Below are 20,544 nucleotides of genomic sequence, written 5' to 3'. Positions count from 1 at the left end.
ATATTATATTTCGTTTTTTAAATTTGTGTTTGAATCAGACAAATAACAGAAATAACCAGTATCAGGGCTGTTCTCTTTTCAAAATATTTGTGTTTTCTGAAAATGTCAAATGCAAATGGCACTCATGGTTTTCTGAGAATGGCTGTCATTTCCTCTAAAAGGCATGTATGGGAATATAAACTATGAGAAGGAATCTGGAAGGGAATTTATTCATTTAAGGCACTAGTGTGAAAGTTTGTGTTTTCCTTTTAATATACTGTATATTTAGTTTCCGTTGGGTGTGCATGCAGCCGCATGTGTGCGTGTGGGCAATGCGCTGGGGGCAGGAGACACAAACAGGGCCTTGATGACCAGCAAAATGACTCTTATGATATCAGGTATGTAAAATATTGCTTTATGAGAATTTTATCTCCAAGTATCCATGCTCTACAGAAGGAAATACTATTTTTACCTTTACTGCATTGCAGGAGTTTTGGCTGTTTTACAGGGAATCGTACTGGGCTCCACTAAGTCTGTGGTGGGCTACATCTTCACCTCTGATGAGTATGTTGTCTTCAACATGTATACAAGCATAGCAGTTAAAACCTAAACTGATTGCAACTCAAAATTAAAGTCTTATTTGTCCAAAGTGCAACAACACAGTAAAACAGCAGTACTTGTTGACAATGAAATGGTTTCTACAAGCTCACCATTGAAATAAATTATATAAAAGTGGCAAATATATAGAGTATAAGTAAAAATATAAATTAAGTCGTAACATGTATAAAAGAGCAATAAAATATAACCATAGAAGACAAGAAAAATAATGTATAGAGGTATGAGAGTGAAGTTCTTCTTTTATTGTTTTGCAGTTCTCACTTCTTGATTTAATCTAACAGGAGCATAGTGGAGATTGTCTCTGAAAATCTCACCCTCTACGTCTTCCTGCAGTTTTTTGATGCTCTTGTGGTATGTTTTTAAGGTTATATCCTCATTATAGTATCTGTACAGTTGATTATTCCATTGTAACCTATTTATTACCACAAAAAAAAAAGTGCGAAGGCAACACACAAAAAAAAAAAAGTGTCAAGTTCTAAGAGATATGGTATTTATGGCCAAGCTGAAGAGGAATAATATTGCCATTATTCTATTTTTGACATGTTTGTGATGTCATATTGTAATTATCTTTTATCTTAATGACCTCTGTGTATTCTGTGATAATGTCACAATTAGATTTTATCAGTTAAAATGCTGTTACTAGGTATTTCTTCCTTATGGCGTCATAAAACCTGGCTCAGTTGAGTCATGATTGGAGGTAATTCACTGATTACAAATTAATATTGCAATGCATTGTTCTTTATGGTAGCTGCCTCCACCATATCTTTACAACTCTATGATGCCACAGTAGACTGATTGTGTTTTTCTGATGTGTTTTAGTGTGTGTGTTCAGGGATCCTTCTGGGTGCTGGAAAGCAGAAGATAGCAGCCTTGTCCAACTTGATCTGTTACTACTGCATTGGGCTACCTGTAGGAATATCACTGATGTTTCTGGCTGAACTCAGGATACTTGGTAGTTCCCTTAATTCACATGAAAATACAATGATGCCTTATTTGCACAGACAAAATGAATATCAGGTGTATTAATATATATTTTATCCCATTAAATAAGGGGGATGATAAAATTACCATGCAATTGCTTTTGTTTTCATATTCATATTCTAAAACCAGAAATGTGATGGAAATACGATCCTGTTTATGAATATATACAGTAGATTTAAATCTTAGTGCAAATAGCATGTTGTTTTATCCAAACCAGACATGTTAGCAGATGCTTCTTGTGACCTATTCTAAAACTGAGACACTCCCTGTTTTCATTTCCCACTTAATTTAGGTCTGTGGCTTGGCCTCTTGATATGTGTCATTATTCAGACCTGTTTATTCACCACTCTCATTTTCAAGCTTGATTGGAAGAAAGTGACAGAGCAGGTAGGGCTTCATAAATCATGTCTTACTGAGATTTTATTACTAGCCTAGATGATGTTGTGCAAGCAAGTGTGTTCAGATTATTTGCTAATGTGTTGATTACTGCCTTCATCAGGCCCAGAAGCGTGCAGGCAAAAATGCAAAGGTGGTGTGTGTGCTTCCGAAGACATCAATCAGACAGTCAGTACTTGATACTTTGGTTTCTGAAGGACAGGAGAACATAGAACAAACACCTGATTTTGTAGCTTCTGCAAGTATTCCTGAACCTTGGGATGACATCACTGGCAACAAAGTAATTAAAAGCTAATTCAATTAGTTACAGTAGCTCAGAGATTTTAAATCTGGGGTCTGTGGACCGAAGGGGGCCACAAAAGGCACTAGGGCATCCATGGAAATATTAGATTTGTTTTTAATTTTTATTTTATTTTTACAAAATTAATATTTAGGACTGACAAAGTTGATGCGTGAACATAAAGATTAGTTAAATATTTTTACAAAGTAAATATTTTTCTGCTAATATTTTAACAATTTGCAGTCATTTTAGTAATTTAATTATTATAAGTAAAAGTATTAGTAGTAAAAAAAAATTGGTCATTGTTTTTTTTTTTTTTTTTTTTAGTCCAATGCCAAATCAAAGCCCAATATTTTGTTTTTGGAAACAACAAGTTTTCTTTTCTTAATAAAATCCCAGTTAGTATTTTTCATGCATAGTAAGAATGGGGTTTTATACATACAAATACTGTACATAGCCACCTTAATTTATTAGGAATTTTGTATTGCATCAACAGTATATTGTCCATTTTGATGATGTTTGTCAAGAATTGAACACTATGCTCAAGTGAAGTAATAATAGAATCCATGTGGTGATCTTTTGGTCTTTTAGGCCCAGCTAACAAGTAATGGTTCTGATGCTGCCAGTTATGTTCGAGTGAGTACCCAAGAGCAGAGTAAAGCTGAAAGTGGGGGACTAGCAGTGGCGAGTGAAACTGGAGAAGCTCAACCTAAAGTATTGCTCTCTATGAGCCAGCTTGTGCTAAGAAGGGGCCTCACACTGTTGACTGGCATCCTGATCCTGATAGCTGGAGTTGCTGTTCACATTGCCTGTCCTCTTCCAGAGCCATTCATTCCATCTCAGAGCAACCTGACAATGGACTGGAGGAACTTCTCCATCCCTGACACCTTTCTAAATTCTACAGCAAGCTAGGAACTCTCCAGCTTAAAGGAATAGCTCTGCAATAAAGTGACCCATGCACTATTTTTGAAGCCTTATGCATAGCTTTGTGTGAGGAACAGACTGAAATGTTTCATTATTCCCTGAAAATCCGCACTAACTCGAATTGGCAAGGTCATAAGAGAAGTAGCAATGTCAGATTTGTGAATTAATTTTTATTTTGCCTCTTCTGTGAATTGATTGATCCAGTTCACAAAATTGTTCTGAATGATTTGTTCATGAATCGGCCTGAATCGGTTCTGAAGTTCAACTCGCAGATGAAATAATCCTGTCACACTGGTTAACAGCTCTTTGGAGGGCAAAAATGTCAGTGAATAACGACTTAAATTTAGGTTTCTCACACAAAGCTGTCATAAGTCATACAATTTGGAATGACATGAGAGTGAGTAGATGATGACAGAATTATAAATTTTGGGTGAACAATTATCAACTATTCCTTTATTAATATCAAGGTCCCATATAAAGATATCTGGGACAACCACTGGGTCGATTCAGCGATCTTCCATAATGCTGCTTATCTATCAAAGGAGAAAATCATGTTATATTTAAACAATACTTGTCAGTGTTATTCAAGAAAATCTTAATTACATCTCTTTTAGCTCTTCAGCTCCACCATTAGTGACAGTCGTAACTCTTACTTGTGGACTTGTGGACAATGACCTTTACCAATCCTGTGTTGGGACACCCTCCAAACCAGCAATGCACAGTAAAAAACTGGCAGCTGTGGTTGCCAGAAATTCACCATAAATAATACGGTAACCACGATTCAGGCTTTACGGGATGTAATTTTGATGCCTGTATATGTTATGGTGCATTACCTTTTATATTATTAAATAATATAAACTTAATATTTTAACCTTCTGGAACTGTAAAAATCTGCTTCTCACTTTATAATGTATTGTTACTCACCGTAGTAATAACAGAAAGGCACATGATGACATGAAGTTCATCAGTAGTGGCCCTTCCAGAAGCAATGATCAATAAACATGTAGAGACAGTGCTCAGTGTCACTCACACAAACACTAAACACCATCAGGGTAACACATGTGAAATTAAAATAATGCAATAAACATTAACTAAACTACATCAAATATAATACATAACACCCCAAATGTACATAACTGATATTAAAAATAAGAAGAAACATAACTATTCCCATAAAATATAATGAAATGTGATGGGTTACTCAGGGAATTCTGGGAACGTCCAATTATTGCTTTTTTTTGTTTTGTTTTTTTTACCATAATTTTAACAATAATTTACAGTAAAAAGTACATGTACTCTCCTGTTACACATAATATACATTTTTACGTTATAAATAATATAATTATATGGTAAAATTATACTTTTTACATGTAATACAATTATTTTTTTTCAACAATGTACCATAAAATTCCATGTATTGTCTTTTTAAATATAATTTTTATCGTATATTTTAAGTTAACTGCCTGTTAAGTCAAGTCATTTTTATTTGTATAGCGCTTTTCAAAGCAGTTTTACAGGAAATCATGCATTAACAAAAAAATGAAACTGTAATATCTATAAAGTCTTAGAGTGATCATTGTGTAATTTGATTAAATATGAATAAACCAATTAACCAATTAAATTTTTTACAGTAGCATTTTTACAGTCTTTTACCGTTAAAATTATGGACATTTTTTACAGTGAGCTTATTAGGCCAAAACTACAAGTGAATAATATTTCTGAAAAGAGTAGTACTTAATGTGCATTATATATATTTTAATTTCTTAGTGAACAGATTTTAAGCATTTTTATATCTGGTTATATGCTGCAGATATATTAAATCATTTCTCAATGGTAATTCATTCAGTAAATACATTTTTATGTGGCTTTTTCATTTTTATGTGGCTTTTTATGAACATAAAGTGCACAGTAGAGTTCACTTTGACAAATCAATTATTTACTATTTAAATCATTCACTATTGTAAAACAAGTCCATCTGAGAGGACTAAATGTGTGAAGAGAAATTACTTCCTGACCACTTGCACATTTGTTTGCATGCAGAAGATTTTACAACAGAAATCATTTAGAATAATTTAAATAGACTTAGAAACATTAACTTTAAATATTTACTATATAAAGTCTTTAACCGGTCTTTCCTGTGGTCATCACTGCAACAAAAAGGACTTCTTGGTTTTATGTGCACTCCCTGAGGCAATAGCTGACATTTGCAAACAATCTTAAGGAAGGAACATTTGTCAAACTTCTTAATGAAAGTTACAAACATATAGCCAATATCCAAAACTAACTCTTGACAAGCATCATATGTGAGTGAAAATTGACTTTTTGGTCAGGTAAAACATAGTTACTAGCTATTTGACTAGTAACTTATTTTAGGAAATGTAACATAATACATAGGTTAAATCCTTGCTGTTGTTTTTTGCCCCAAATGAAAAAAAGAGACAGAAGGTCAACTGAAGAAAAGCTCAATGAGCCTTCTAACAGCTACCTCAGTGGAAAATGTACCATAAGAAGCCAAAAGTCTTTTACAATCATAACCCCAGAACTCCATGTGGCATGGCAACACATTACTGACAATGAGCGAACAAAAAAATATGATGGACAAAAAACTCATTCCAGTAGATAACTTTCTGAATTGCATGACTGCCATCTGCTGACCATGGCAGTCTATTGTGAAGCTAATACTTAGTAATAAGCAAAAAGCATCTGCTAAATGCATTAAATATTACATAAAGTAAAATGATGGGTCTCGATTTTATTTTTTTTTATTTTTTTTTTTTGGACAAAATATGTTTACCAACAACACCAAAACATTTATTAATTTACAAATATCCATTTATTCATTTAGCAGACACTTTTATCCATAGTGACAGTGACATTCAATGACCTTCACTGTTTGCTGCAAATATGCAAGGAAAAAACAGCTTAACTCCTAAAAAAAAAAGAAAAAAAAGACATTTAATGAAATAATTTATGGACTGTAATTTTTTAAAATTCGCCAATCTCAATCTCACAGTGCTAAGCTTTTCGTTCTGGCTTAAATGGCTCTCTTTAATTGTGCATACAGATCAACCATTAGAATGGCTTAGTATCAGTCCTGGCCTTCAAAGTCAAAACACAACTCGGCCAACACTGAAACTTAAAATGTACTCTTTTCTCTGAAACTGTGCATAATCAAGCCAACCCCATCTATTACAGGCAGATCATAGTCTAAGATACGTGATTACAGTTAAATATGATTCAGTTAAGATAAAAATATTCAGTTCAGATATAAATGATTAATGAAATAGTTCACCACAAAATGAACATTTTCTCATCATTTACTCACCCTCATACCATCCCAGATGTGTATGACTTTCTTCATTCTGGAGAACACAAATGAAGGTTTTTAGAAGAATATCTCAGCTCTGTATACAATGCAAGTGAATGGTGGCCAAAACTTTGAAGCTCCAAAAAGCACAAAGGCAGCATAAAAGTAATCCATTTGACTCCAGTGGTTTAATCCATGTCTCTTAAGCGATCTAATCAAATTTGAGTGAGAACAAACCAAAATATAACTAATTTTTGACTGTACACCTTGCCATTGCAGTCTCTATGCACGGTCATGATTTCAAGCTCGATTACACTTCCTAGTGCTTGACATATGCGCAGAGTGCTAGATGGCACTGGGATGTGTATTTAAGCTTGAAATCATGATCGCCAAGGAGACGATTTACAGTGAAAAGGGAGTTCTATTTTTTGTCTGTTTTCTTCCAAAAACCAATTGGATTGCTTTAAAAGACATGGATTAAACCACCTTAGTTTTATGGATTACTTTTATGCTGCCTTTATGTGCTTTTTTGAGCTTCAAAGTTTTAGTCTCACCTATAGAGGTGAGATATTCTTCTAAAAATTTTTGTACAGTCACATCTGTGATGGCATGAGGGTGAGTAAATGAGAAATTTCATTTTTAGGTGCACTTTTTCTTTAAGTTCAGTCATAAAACCCTCCTCCTCCCCAGCAACACCTATCTAGATCTGTTTCAGAGGGACTGTATTTATGTCTAATTGTTCAGCAGCAACAGCAGATCTACAGTTGTATGCAAAGACCAAGCCTACTAACTTGTCATATCCATTATAATACTTCAACGTTTATTCAGAGAGTTGTCATGACTGAACTTAATTTTTTACCAAATGTGTAGTTACTGCATTTTGTCTTTACATGGCAGTGTAGCTGAGTCTTGATCTTATATTCCTGTTTCTAAGCTTGTTTGGTGGATGTGATAAGCTCTTTCACATACTGTTCTCACCTCAAAAGTTTGTGCTTTTTTTTAATTATTATTATTTCAAGAATGTGTAGTTGTCTGTGCTGATCAATATAAAAAAATCTAACTAAATACTTCCATAGCCTCACATCATCTTGAAGAGAATCTCACAAAGAAGCCACTGTCCCTTCTCTTTGGAAGACTTTTGTGAGAAAATCTTTGGTGAAAAATTATTATATCATCCTCGTTTGAGATATTCAGTGAGCATCTCATTTAACACAATCCCTCCAGCTAGTATGAGCAGCATGATGAGAACTGCAAGTCCTCGACGGACAACCAGTTGTTTAGTGGTCAAGACGTTTCCAATTGTGACAATTGTGCCAGCCTCTGTTATTCCCCCTTCTCCTTTACTTAGCTCTTCCAGGTCTGTGTTTCCATTGGCCTGGCCTTCTTCAATTTGCTGGAACTCCTGTGCTACTTCTGTAAGAAGGTATACAAAGGCTTTAGCAGTTGAATATAATCAAGAAACAAAAAACTGTTTCCCATAAAAACAACACAGATCGTTGAACAGGGTCATCATACACCATAGTACCTTCATTGCAGACCTTGTTTTCCATAGCATAAGATTCATCTTTAGTCTTAGGTGCTTGTACACCTGCTCTGATCAAGGCCTGAAAATAAGAAGGCAAGACTCATCATCATTTACCTAGAGAAAACCAAAACATGTATGTGGAAAAATGTCCCACCTCTTGAGTTGCTTTCTTCCAGTCCAGTTTGCAAATTAGGATGATGAAGAACAAAGACTGCATGAATACACATACAAAAAATCCAGTCCATAAACCTTGCAAAAAAAGAAAGAAGACATTAATAGAGGTGTTTAGCTTGTCAATTGAATATAGTTCAACTGGAGTTCTTGAAAGAGTATTGGTTGTTCTTACAAAGCTAGAGGGTTTCATTTGCTCACCTTTAAAGTGATAGTGCACCCAAAAATGAAAATTCTCTCATCATTTACTCACCCTCACACTCAAAGATTTTTTAAAGAATATCTCAGTTCTGTAGGTCCATACAGTGCAAGTGAATGGTGGCCAGAACTTTGAAGCTGCAAAAAGCACATAAAGGCAGCATAAAAGTTACCCATACGACTTCAATGGTCTACAGAAGCAATATGATATGTGTGGGTGAGAAACAGATCAATATTTAAGTCCTTTTTTTACTATGAATTCTTCTCCCTGCCCAGTAGGTGGCGATATGCACAAAGAATGCAAATCACCAAAAACAAAATAAGAATGTGAAAGTAAAAGTGAAAGTGGAGATTTATAGTAAAAAAGGACTTAAATATTGATATGTTTCTCACCCACACCTATCATATCTCTGGCCACCATTCACTTGCATTGTATGGACCTACAGAGCTGAAATGTTCTTCTAAAAATCTTTGTTTGTGTTCAGCAGAAGAAAGAAAGTCATACACATATGGGATGGCATGAGGGTGAGTAAATGATGAGAGAATTTTCATTTTTGTGTGAACTAACCCTTTAACCTCTACCACTTCATGTGGCCTCCATACTGTAGCTTGGATTCAACTTTGAATACATGGCTAATTTCGTGATAATTGCTAATTTCATTACAAATAGTCTTACCAATTATGCCCATGTTGACAGCAAACATCAGTGACACTCCAATTGGGAATCCCACAAAATAGTATCCCACAATGTTACAAAGAGCACCTAGCAGTTGTTTTCCAGCACCTCGGACAATGCCACCTGTAATGCCCTATAGACAGAAAAGCAAACCCTATTTTAACTTACAAAGAAGACAAGATACATATCAGAATGGTTCACAATATCTAAAGTCTGCAATATAAAGAACATAATGGTCTTTTCTTTCTCATGTGTGCCATCACAGCACTTCATATACACACATAAAAATATGCCTATAAAATATGATTTTCAGTTGATTACTACTTTGTGTTTTTAAGTGTGCTTTGTTAAACAGGGAGTGAAAAAAGATGGTACCAGATGGTACAGAGGTGCCACTTGGAAAATATAGAAAGATATGCACAAAGATAAACACAAAGATATGTATGTTTGATTAATTTATTCCTCTTTCTCTTCATCTCTCACTTTCATAAACATACAAAGAAATTAGAATTTGGTACCAATAATTTGAAAAAAGTATATGTATGTATAACCTTACCGCAATGGCATCAAATAGATGAAAGAAGCCATACATGATCATGACCTCTGAAACTCTGAACACAATATCCCTGTGAGACAGAGAAGATAATGATAAAAAGATAAGCAAGTATCCAGGGAGGCTGATATATAAATCTATATTATTAAAATCAATAAAAGACTGCAGTAGATTTTATCTTTTTTAGCTGATAATTGTGCTCCTGTACACAGATGGTCTCTCCCTGGTATCTTAAAACAGTCTTTACAGGTGCATCTCAATAAATTAGAATGTCATGGAAAAGTTCATTTATTTCAGTAATTCAACTCAAATTGTGAAACTCGTGTATTAAATAAATTCAATGCACACAGACTGAAGTAGTTTAAGTCTTTGGTTCTTTTAATTGTGATGATTTTGGCTCACATTTTACAAAAACCCACCAATTCACTATCTCAAAAAATTAGAATATGGTGACATGCCAATCAGCTAATCAACTCAAAACACCTGCTAAGGTTTCCTGAGCCTTCAAAATGGTCTCTCAGTTTGGTTCACTAGGCTACACAATCATGGGGAAGACTGCTGATCTGACAGTTGTCCAGAAGACAATCACTGACACCCTTCACAAGGAGGGTAAGCCACAAACATTCATTGCCAAAGAAGCTGGCTGTTCACAGAGTGCTGTATCCAAGCATGTTAACAGAAAGTTGAGTGGAAGGAAAAAGTGTGGAAGAAAAAGATGCACAACCAACCGAGAGAACCGCAGCCTTATGATTGTCAAGCAAAATCGATTCAAGAATTTGGGTGAACTTCACAAGGAATGGACTGAGGCTGGGGTCAAGGCATCAAGAGCCACCACGCACAGACATGTCAAGGAATTTGGCTACAGTTGTCGTATTCCTCTTGTTAAGCCACTCCTGAACCACAGACAACGTCAGAGGCGTCTTACCTGGGCTAAGGAGAAGAAGAACTGGACTGTTGCCCAGTGGTCCAAAGTCCTCTTTTCAGATGAGAGCAAGTTTTGTATTTCATTTGGAAACCAAGGTCCTACAGTCTGGAGGAAGGGTGGAGAAGCTCATAGCCCAAGTTGCTTGAAGTCCAGTGTTAAGTTTCCACAGTCTGTGATGATTTGGGGTGCAATGTCATCTGCTGGTGTTGGTCCATTGTGTCTTTTGAAAACCAAAGTCACTGCACCCGTTTACCAAGACATTTTGGAGCACTTCATGCTTCCTTCTGCTGACCAGCTTTTTAAAGATGCTGATTTCATTTTCCAGCAGGATTTGGCACCTGCCCACACTGCCAAAAGCACCAAAAGTCAGTTAAATGACCATGGTCTTGGTGTGCTTGACTGGCCAGCAAACTCACCAGACCAGAGCCCCATAGAGAATCTATGGGGTATTGTCAAGAGGAAAATGAGAAACAAGAGACCAGAAAATGCAGATGAGCTGAAGGCCACTGTCAAAGAAACCTGGGCTTCCATACCACCTCAGCAGTGCCACAAACTGATCACCTCCATGCCACGCCGAATTGAGGCAGTAATTAAAGCAAAATGAGCCCCTACCAAGTATTGAGTACATATACAGTAAATGAACATACTTTCCAGAAGGCCAACAATTCACTAAAAATGTTTTTTTTATTGGTCTTATGATGTATTCTAATTTTTTGAGATAGTGAATTGGTGGGTTTTTGTAAAATGTGAGCCAAAATCATCACAATTAAAAGAACCAAAGACTTAAACTACTTCAGTCTGTGTGCACTGAATTTATTTAATACACAAGTTTCACAATTTGAGTTGAATTACTGAAATAAATGAACTTTTCCACGACATTCTAATTTATTGAGATGCACCTGTATAATTAATGACATGATTAATAGTAAACAAACAGAATAAATCACACAGTGCCATCTAAATACTATGATATAAAAATATATTGATTTAAGAGCCCACTCTATCTACTCACCACTGTGTCAAGGCAATCCTCTGCTATTTTACTGTGGCAAATTTATATACTATGGCCGTGGCATTCAGTATTGCACATGTTTTGAAATTCTTTGATCATTTATATTTTTGCCTTTTTATTTTTTTTTCTTCAAATGATTAATCATTTGGCTAAATTTGAAAGTCTCTCTGCATCTGTTAGCACAAGCAGGTTTGATGACTCAAGTGATACTGAAAGCTAACTAGCTTGAAAGGTTAGGGTATCTCTGATAATGATTGATAATGATGGTTATTTATGCATAAAGAAGCTAATTTAATTTTGGCTCAGACTCTCTTGCCTGTTTCTTTGGTGTCTGTTAGGTCTATTTAGTACTGCAGAATGCATCACTGGACATCAAGGTTATGTACCATTCAGAATTGAATAGAGAATGTCTTAAATTCCAGTTCAGTTCATGAATTTGAACTGCATTTCAACCGAGGTAACAATAAGGATGCAGAATTGCAATTTAAATTTGAAGTAGAACTAAAATGGAATGAAATGAAAAGAAATTAATAAATAACCAAAGTTAAGTCGTGCAACTTTATGTGGCGCAATCTGAAAGGTTTTTGACTTGTTATCTGTTAGCCAATCTGCTTGCTCATTTGATACATGTTAAGCCAATCGGCTCGCATTGTGTAGGCTGATTGGTTCTCTGACTTTTTATCGAGTAGCCAATTATCTTGCGTCTCTCTCCTTATCTTATATTTAAATGGCTCAGTTTTGCAATTAGACTGGTTTATCTGCACCATGCTGCGAGAGTTTTGTTTCTCTGAAAATGCTATTTGCTCAGGTGGTTTGCTTGGGGAGGGTTCTTTCTATCAGCTTGTATGGTAAGGTCTTCTTTGGCCATGATACACAGAAGTGCATCTTAATAAGGTAAGCCTTAGCCAAATCTGGCAGCCACACATCGCTATCTTCGGTTATTCGATTAAATAAATCAACACATGGCATGTCACTAGTTATATAATCTCCGGGCTTTCCTGGCTCAGGTACAATTTATGAGTTTGGCCACTAGCGTTAAAGCTATTTGGCTAAGCAGGCCGATGCACACAAATAAGTTTAGTTCATTATCATTATGCAATTTGGCCTGTGGCCTAGGAAAACCTAGCTAGCATACAGTTGTTGCACATGGCTCTTCGGAGCAGCAGCAGTACATAAGTCTAGGCGATAGATCTGCTTGGTTGGGGGTTTGTGTTTTGTATTTATGAGTTATCCGTTTGTGCAGTTTCCCCGCTTTGTTAAGGGATTGTTTAATATCTATATTTTGCAGCAGCATTTAACACATATTCGATGCAGGATGTCTTGCGTTTTGTTTCATAGTGCAGCAGCAGCATGTCCATATACTAACTCAGTATGTATGTATTTTTTCTAGCAGTAGTAAGTCTCTGTACTTGCTCTGCAGCAGCAGCAGCATAGCAGATCTAGGAAAGTCCAAGACCAATATCCTATTAATGTCATCCCCACATTCACATGTTAAATCTTTTTATAAATTAATTATACATTTAGTTTAAATGTAAATTATCATAAACGTGTTATCATACACACAAACTATGGGGTATTTGCAGAGTCATTAGATGATAGTAATAATCAATGTAAATCCACTAAATTCCTCACTTTGTCATCCCAATTCATTTGACATACTGGGGTGTGTGGTCAATTCCATTCAAAATTCCAACTCAGGCTTTGAAATGAAACCCATTCTTAAATTCTGAATTTTGCCCAACCCTAGTGGACACGGGAGCCAAGGTCCAGGCATTCAGTGCGTTTAGCAATTTCACGTGTACACAGTACTCATCATCTTGACTGGAGCAACATGATTTAGAGTACATAGATTAACTTGTTGTAGAGTAAATAGATTAACAATTTGTTAAATCATTACACAACAACAACAAAAAACCTATTAGGTAAAGTAAAAATTTGGAAGTCTTTGAATGCTTTACTGCTCACTTGTTTGCTCTGAACCCCACACACTCTAAAACAGGAAAAACTGTTATATCAGAATTATATCAGCACTGCCACACATGTAAAAACAACACAACAATGTGACATTGAACAGTGGATCTCTGTAGCTCTGTACTTACTCTTCTGTAGTAAAAATGTACCCAATAATGTCCTTGGAGCCTCCAATACAGGTTGCAACCACACAGGAAACAAGTACTAAAAAAACAACAACAACAGATTATTTGTTATGCAAATAAGGTAAATTGTTAATGTTAAAAATAGATTTTTAAAGGAATATTCCGGTTTCAGTACAAGTTAAGCTCAATCGACAGCATTTATGGCATAATGTTGATTGGCACAAAAAATTATTTTGACTCATCCCTCCTTTTATATATATATAAAAAAAGGTTACAGTGCAGCACTTAAAATGGAAGTGAATGGGGCCAATTTTTGGAGGGCTTAAACACAGAAATGTGAAGCTTATAATTTTATAAAAGCACTTACATTAAATCTTGTGTTAAAACATCTTGAACAATCTTGAGCTAAGTTGTTTAAATTGTTGTTTTTAGGGTTTAGGGTTTACAGTGTTACGTCGTCATGTCAACGAAGTTGTGATTTTGTGGTAATCAACATTATACCACAAATGCTGTTGATTGAGCTTAACCTGTATTGAACCCCAAATATTAGTTTAATATTTTATATATAATGTTCCATGTATAGAAATATTCAAAATAATTAGGCATGTTCAGCATCAGTTAAAGCTGTTAAAAAAATGAGCACATACATCCACAGACTAAAGATACTTTGGCAGACATCTTAGCTTGTTCTGAGTTTCCGGCTCCAAGTGCATTTCCCACTCTTACACTGGCTGCCACTGCAAATCCCAGAGGAAACTACATATAAAAATAGAAGATACTGTGGAAAACAACTTACGGAGTGACCAAAAAAAAAAAACAAAAAAAATACATTGAACTTGGTTTCAAACTAATCAGCCTATTTTATTCAGAGGATTTCAATTTATAGCTGTTATTTAATGAAGGCAATAGTACATGTTTCAAAAGGAGGCATTGAAACCAGCAGCTCTGCTTTTGGTGTTCTTCTTTTTAACTTTGTTATACTGTAGCTTATGGTGAATAGTTTCTAAATTTTGCATTCTTTTTGGTTATATCTGTAGCTAAATTTAATCATCTCAATTATAGAATTGATTCATGCTATGGTTGCTCTGCAACAACAGTGTTACAGACCTGTTACAGACCTGAAATTTCACCTCTGGGGTTTTGTTCAAACTTTTGAAAATCATCTTCTCAAAAACCACTTAACTGATTTGCACAATATTTAGCATGCATGCTATTTGCACACATATCAAACTAAATAGCTAAGGAATAATTAAATGGTGCACATCTGATTGGCCACATTTTTATGTACTGGTACATTGTTTACATATTACTTAAACAATGGTGGGTAAAAAAATAATAATAATAATTGTGGGTTATTTAGTTACCGTATATGATTTGGTTGCAGTCACCAACCGATTTGTCTATTTTTCCACACAGGCAGAAGATAACAAAATACTATTTGCTAATGTAATACAATTCCATGAGTAACATTAAAAAAAATAATCCAAAAGCAAATCTTGGCTGATTGAGGAACAACAGAAATGTGACACTTCTTAGTTCCATGTGTTCTACCAACAGGTTCCAGTTTCAGTTTATCATTCGTGTAAATGTAGTGCTGTTTTCTTGACCCATTGACCATCAAACAGCTGGTGCTGTTGGGTGTGAGGAGATCTTGAAACAAGTGCAGGTGTACAGTTTCACTTGTGTTAAAGTTATGTTGTTCCAAACCTGTATAACTTTTGTTCTTCTGTGGAACACAAAAGATATACACTACCGTTCAAAAGTTTGGTGTCGCTTGCCTGAAATGTTTCTCATGATCTTAAAAATCTTTTGATCTGAAGGCGTATGCTTAAATGTTTGAAATTAGTTTTGTAGACAAAAATATAATTGTGCCAACATATTAATTTATTTCATTATAAAACTAAAATTTGATAAAAAAAAAATAAAAAAAATGTTTGAAATGGATGACTTGGACCAAATAATAAAGAAAAGCAGCCAATAAGTGCCCAACATAGATGGGAACTCCTTCAATACTGTTTAAAAATGATCCCAGGGTGATACCTCAAGAAGTTGGTTGAGAAAATGTCAAGAGTACATGTCTGCAAATTCTAGGCAAAGGGTGATACTTTGAAGATGCTAAAATATAACAGTTTTGAATTAGTTTGGATTTTTCTAGTCACAACATAATTCCCATAGTTCCATTTCTGTTATTCCATAGTTGTGATGACTTTACTATTATTCTAATATGTGAAAATAATAAAAAATAAAGAATAAGTGACCCTAAACTTTTGAACGGTAGTGTAGCAGTATGGCAGTGTGCAAGTCTCAGTCACCATTCACTTCCATTGCATTTTTTTTTTTTTTCTTCCATAAATTGATAGTGAATGGTGACTGAGACATTCTGCCTAATGTTTCCTTTTGTGTTTCACAGAAGAGAGAAAGTCATATGTGTTTGGAGCAACATGAGGTAACCTTGCGTTTAATTTTTTTTTGTAAACCTACCATATATGCAATAGTGGCCAGCTCATAGACAACAGACTGCGCCCCCAGCTCAGTCTCACTGATGAGTCCTAAAATGATAAGTGGTAAGATGTAAAATACATCAAAACTACATACATCACTATATATTTACAAATACATTCATAACATGATTAAAACTGAATTACATAAATACACAAAAAGTTTGCAAACCTGCCAGGAATCCACCAATCTCATATGTCCACCACTCCACACAAAGCATGAGCATGCTGGGAAGAGCCAAACTGATGAAGGCACCCCATTCCTGCAGACAGTCACGAGACCAACCTAATGGTGTGTGAGAAATTGAAAGTGATAACAGATGGAGACATGGCAAAATGTAATTTGAAATTGTGTAAAAAAATAAATAAATAAATAACACGGGCAGTGGCATATTCAAAGACGTATTCTAAATAAGCTATAGAATAATCTAAAAAAAAAAAAAAACTCAATTTTTAAATAAAATTAACTATTATTCCTGTACTTTTTTATTCTTTTTGCTCTATCCTATGCAGAATTAAAAAATGGAATCACTGCATGAATGCCATATGAGTCCCAAAGTCTCCTTTAGTAAGTAAACTGACCAATCAGAATGGAAATACAAATGATAAAAAAGGGAGAAGAAATTAAATTTGACTCCTTCTGTATAAATAACCAATCATTATCAAATACATTTATCAGAGACAGTGTCTATAGATGGCACGGTGTGATTTCTTCCATTGGTTTCTTTTATTGAAAAGTGTTGAATTAGTGATCGGGAAAAAATACAATAACGCATAATTAATTACCAAAGATATTTTGAGCTATAAGGGAAAGATCATCTGTCTCTGCAGCATAATTATCAGCAAAAAAGATAAACATCTTACAAACTTTATTGTTAAAATGTAAGGATAACTATCATATTATTAATGGAAGACAGGGCACCTTCACATTTAAAACAACACACAACAGATTTCAGAACATTGAAAATATCTACAGTATGAAGGAAGTGTGTTATGAAATAAACCTGATCTCACATGACTCATCAAAGTTTTCACTCCTGGTCAAATATTAAAAAGGAAAGATTGTGGGGCAGGACATAAAACTTACATAATGCACTGCAATTGCAAATGTGTAAGCTTTAGTTGAAGTAAAACTGGGTAAATTAAATATATGTGGCAAATTAATCAGTAAGTATCTGTCAGACAGTGAGTTTGATAGATAGACAGTTTGACATATTATATTTTTTTTTTATCAATCTTAATTCAAAAACTTTTCATTGAAAAACATACAGTTCTTGAAACTTCTGGAATCACAACCTTTGTGATTAACTGCTTTAATCTATTGATACACCTGGTTTCTGTTATTAAAAAGTAAAATAAAAAGGCTGAGAACCAGTGTAAACTCACCATCCCAGGTGGCTTTATGCAGACCCCTCCAGCGGATGTAAACATAAAGAAAAACAGCCAATGAATATTGAGAAATGGTGTTTGCAGCAGCAGATCCTCTGTGAACATGGCACATGAAGATAATGAACAAATAAGAGATGAAATACAAGAGACTATGAGTTTAATGTGTCATTTGACCCTGCATTTATTTCAAACCAACAAACTATGGTCTTAGTGAGAAAAACAGAATCAAAAAAATTTCTTACGCAACACCAAGATCAAGCAGATGAAGGAAGATGTAGTTTATTAAAGCATTAAGGATATTTCCAGCTGCTCCTGTGATGACCTGAGGCCAAATAATACCCTAAACAAAGGTAGGCAAACAGCTCTTTAACATTACAGCAGCATATAGTCTATGGACCACAAGGTCAAGCAGAGAAGTACTGGATTAGAGACACATCACCAGTAATGGAGGTTTTACCTGATTTTGAAGATACTTTCCTTGCAGTTGGTACATAAATGCAGCCTGGAGACAATAACAAAAAATAGTATTTAATTTTCACATTATTATCTATATGGACAAATATTTGTTATAACTTTAATTTTACAAGTTAATACATTTTCCTAAAAAAAGCTGAAAAAAGGACAAGTTCCTGTTTTTGCCCATACAGAAATGTAATATAAGGTCATATATGTTCAAACATGTGAATATAAATCCATAAATATGTAGGAATTCATAGAAATATATGTAGGTGTCATATATGTGTGTATTTGGCTAAATATATGTTACATCAATGGAAACTTGTCATTTTTTTTTAGTATTTTCAAATATACACTCACTGAGCACTTTATTAGGAACACCTGTCCACCTACTTATTCATGCAATTATCTAACCAGTCAATCATGTGGCATCATTACAATGCATAAAATCATGCAGATACATATCAGGGGCTTCAGTTAATGTTCACATCAACCATCAGAATAGGGAAAAATGTGATCTCAGTGATTTCAACTGTGGCATGATTGTTGGTGCCAGACGGGCTGGTTTGAGGATCAGATTTGTGCATGGGCATGCCCATTGCCAAGATTTGATAGCTTTGTGAATGTTTTCATGCACGTGGCAGATTTTTTTTTTTCTTTTTTTTTTGCTGTCTACATCAATAAAACATGTTTTGGAAAGATGTGTGAATGATGGTGTGAAAAAAGGTTTAAAGTGGTACTCACAGGCAGTGCAGGCATGAATATTTTTACATAGAGTTGTGAAAGACTGTTAGGAGAGAAAGACAATCACACACAGCAAAAGACAGCGGCACTGACACTAGATCCATGTGATTATCACACGACCAAATTATATGTCATCATTACATCACCAACTGTAGTTTAAATTTCATTTTAAAAACTGCTGAACAGTCATCAATTGGGAGTTAGCCATGTTGTTGGTTAATGGATTCTCATAATACCATATATTGAAATTGCACTAATTTACTTTTTCACATCACAGTATATAGACAAGCATTGTTTTATCAGTATTCATTAAGGTCAGTTTTGCCAGTCAGAACATATACTAAAGTAGTTTTTCAATATGCCAAACCTGGCCACACTGGGGCTCTGTCTGACAGCCAGTAGGATGGGCTCTGTGTTAATGAGCAGTGCCCAGCAGGGGAAACAGGCCAACAGGAGGATGAGAATCCCTCTCTGCAGTATCACACCCACCCGCTTCAGATTATTACTCCCAAACGTCTGCAAGAGGAGAGAATTCAATTAAAATCACACCTTATAGCGCAGACAAAAGCTTAACCCTGAGCACAAAGTACACTACTGTAACTCAACACTTGCAATTATTGAACATTACTGTATGTGTCCTACCTGGGAGATGAGTGTATCACATGCAGACGCCAACCCAGAGCCAATGGAAATGCCGGTCACATTAATAACCTGTGTGAAAAAGGAGATATATACAAATGTAATTAGTGTGTAATCCACACAGGCTTAATACCAATCAGCAACTTTAAGTCGGTGAACTTTATGAACTCACTGCAATAGCCAGAGCCACACCGGCCAGTTCGGTTTTCCCCAAGTGTCCACAGAACACAGTGCTGACGAAACTGATCAGAAAGATCATCAGCTGAGATATAAACTGAATAAAGAGGAGAAACATGATCACATTTTCACTTTTTTGATTTTTGAATATTTTGATTTTAATTATTGTTTGGTCAAATCTGTCATCAGTGCACTGGCGTTAAAAATATTTTTAAATCAAGGATTTGATTAAACTGTACTCTGTCCAAAACTAAAAACATAATGCTTTAAAAGTTATGATTTAGGCTATTTTGTTAAACAATGTTTAGAAATGTATGATGTAAGCTATTTTGTTCTTGTGTCATGGTTTTGTTGGTTCAGTTATTATTATTATTATTATTATTTCATTGTGGCCAGATAACTTTATTTCAATAGTTCCATTCACAGAGTAAATAAAAAGCTTGGATAACTTCAATATACTCTACATATACTGTATAAACTGTAAAGATATTTAACTTTCACTGCCAATGCAACAACGACATTTTTTTATTTTTATTTTTTTTATTTATTTATTTTTTATTTTTTATTTTTTGGTCTGTTGATTTGTTCAGCAAAGTTCTGACGTGTGAATACAATAAGCAGTTTACATTTACTTGTTTGACTTGGTTTAGATTTATAAACTTTACACAGTGAGCAACAATTCTGACAATGACAATTTTAATGTTCTGTCTTACCACTGGTCCAGCCAGTTTCAGCAGTTGTACAATTTCTTCTTTATAGTTCACAGGCAACAACTTCCTTAGTTTCCTTCGACATCCTCCACAAACAATATGTGAACTCGATGTTGACTGAGCATCATCACTTTTCTCCTTTTTTGCGTCTCCATTTATATGAGTTACTGTTTTGATACTATCCATTTTCTGAATTACTGTTGTCAGGTCTGAATAACCACTTAATTACAAGGCAACTTTATTTCGTTAACAGTAAAGGACTACATCGGCATGCAAATAATGTTCATAAA

General features: G+C 34.8%; 2 protein-coding genes across 2 annotated transcripts in view; one reads left to right on the top strand and one right to left on the bottom strand.

Moving 5' to 3' along the window:
* slc47a1 (solute carrier family 47 member 1) overlaps positions 1-6,184 on the top strand; it is a 25,275-nt gene extending 19,091 nt beyond the window's left edge. The window contains exons 11-17 of the mRNA XM_051677330.1: positions 269-377; positions 468-543; positions 879-948; positions 1,417-1,549; positions 1,871-1,965; positions 2,078-2,254; positions 2,846-6,184. Of these exons, the coding sequence (XP_051533290.1) occupies positions 269-377; positions 468-543; positions 879-948; positions 1,417-1,549; positions 1,871-1,965; positions 2,078-2,254; positions 2,846-3,166 (981 nt within the window). The 3' untranslated portion in view covers positions 3,167-6,184. The remainder of the gene's footprint in view (positions 1-268; positions 378-467; positions 544-878; positions 949-1,416; positions 1,550-1,870; positions 1,966-2,077; positions 2,255-2,845) is intronic.
* On the bottom strand, positions 4,913-20,544 carry LOC127428746 (multidrug and toxin extrusion protein 1). The gene is made up of 17 exons (XM_051677331.1): positions 20,258-20,544; positions 19,540-19,641; positions 19,371-19,439; positions 19,096-19,244; positions 18,729-18,771; positions 17,986-18,030; positions 17,771-17,868; positions 17,526-17,623; positions 16,312-16,425; positions 16,123-16,190; positions 14,289-14,397; positions 13,645-13,720; positions 9,612-9,681; positions 9,056-9,188; positions 8,165-8,259; positions 8,011-8,089; positions 4,913-7,898 (listed from the first exon to the last, which is right to left on the bottom strand). Exons 1-17 carry the CDS (start codon positions 20,438-20,440, stop codon positions 7,657-7,659), a joined length of 1,773 nt encoding a protein of 590 aa, XP_051533291.1. The 5' UTR covers positions 20,441-20,544; the 3' UTR covers positions 4,913-7,656.

This window comes from Myxocyprinus asiaticus, chromosome 38, assembly GCF_019703515.2.
Source record: "Myxocyprinus asiaticus isolate MX2 ecotype Aquarium Trade chromosome 38, UBuf_Myxa_2, whole genome shotgun sequence".
In the NCBI taxonomy this organism is placed as follows: domain Eukaryota; kingdom Metazoa; phylum Chordata; class Actinopteri; order Cypriniformes; family Catostomidae; genus Myxocyprinus; species Myxocyprinus asiaticus.
Note: the sequence above shows the minus strand (reverse complement) of the source record. Positions and strands in the feature narration are given on the sequence as shown.

Bases quoted from the DNA above. Each gene is read 5' to 3' on its own strand.
- LOC127428746 (XM_051677331.1), bottom strand. From the start codon at position 20,440: ATGGATAGTATCAAAACAGTAACTCATATAAATGGAGACGCAAAAAAG. The intron at 17,624-17,770 runs GTAAGAAATTTT...CCATGTTCACAG, and splicing joins CTGCTTGATCTTGGTGTTGC to AGGATCTGCTGCTGCAAACA. The intron at 9,189-9,611 runs GTAAGGTTATAC...TTCTGTCTATAG, and splicing joins ATCTATTTGATGCCATTGCG to GGCATTACAGGTGGCATTGT.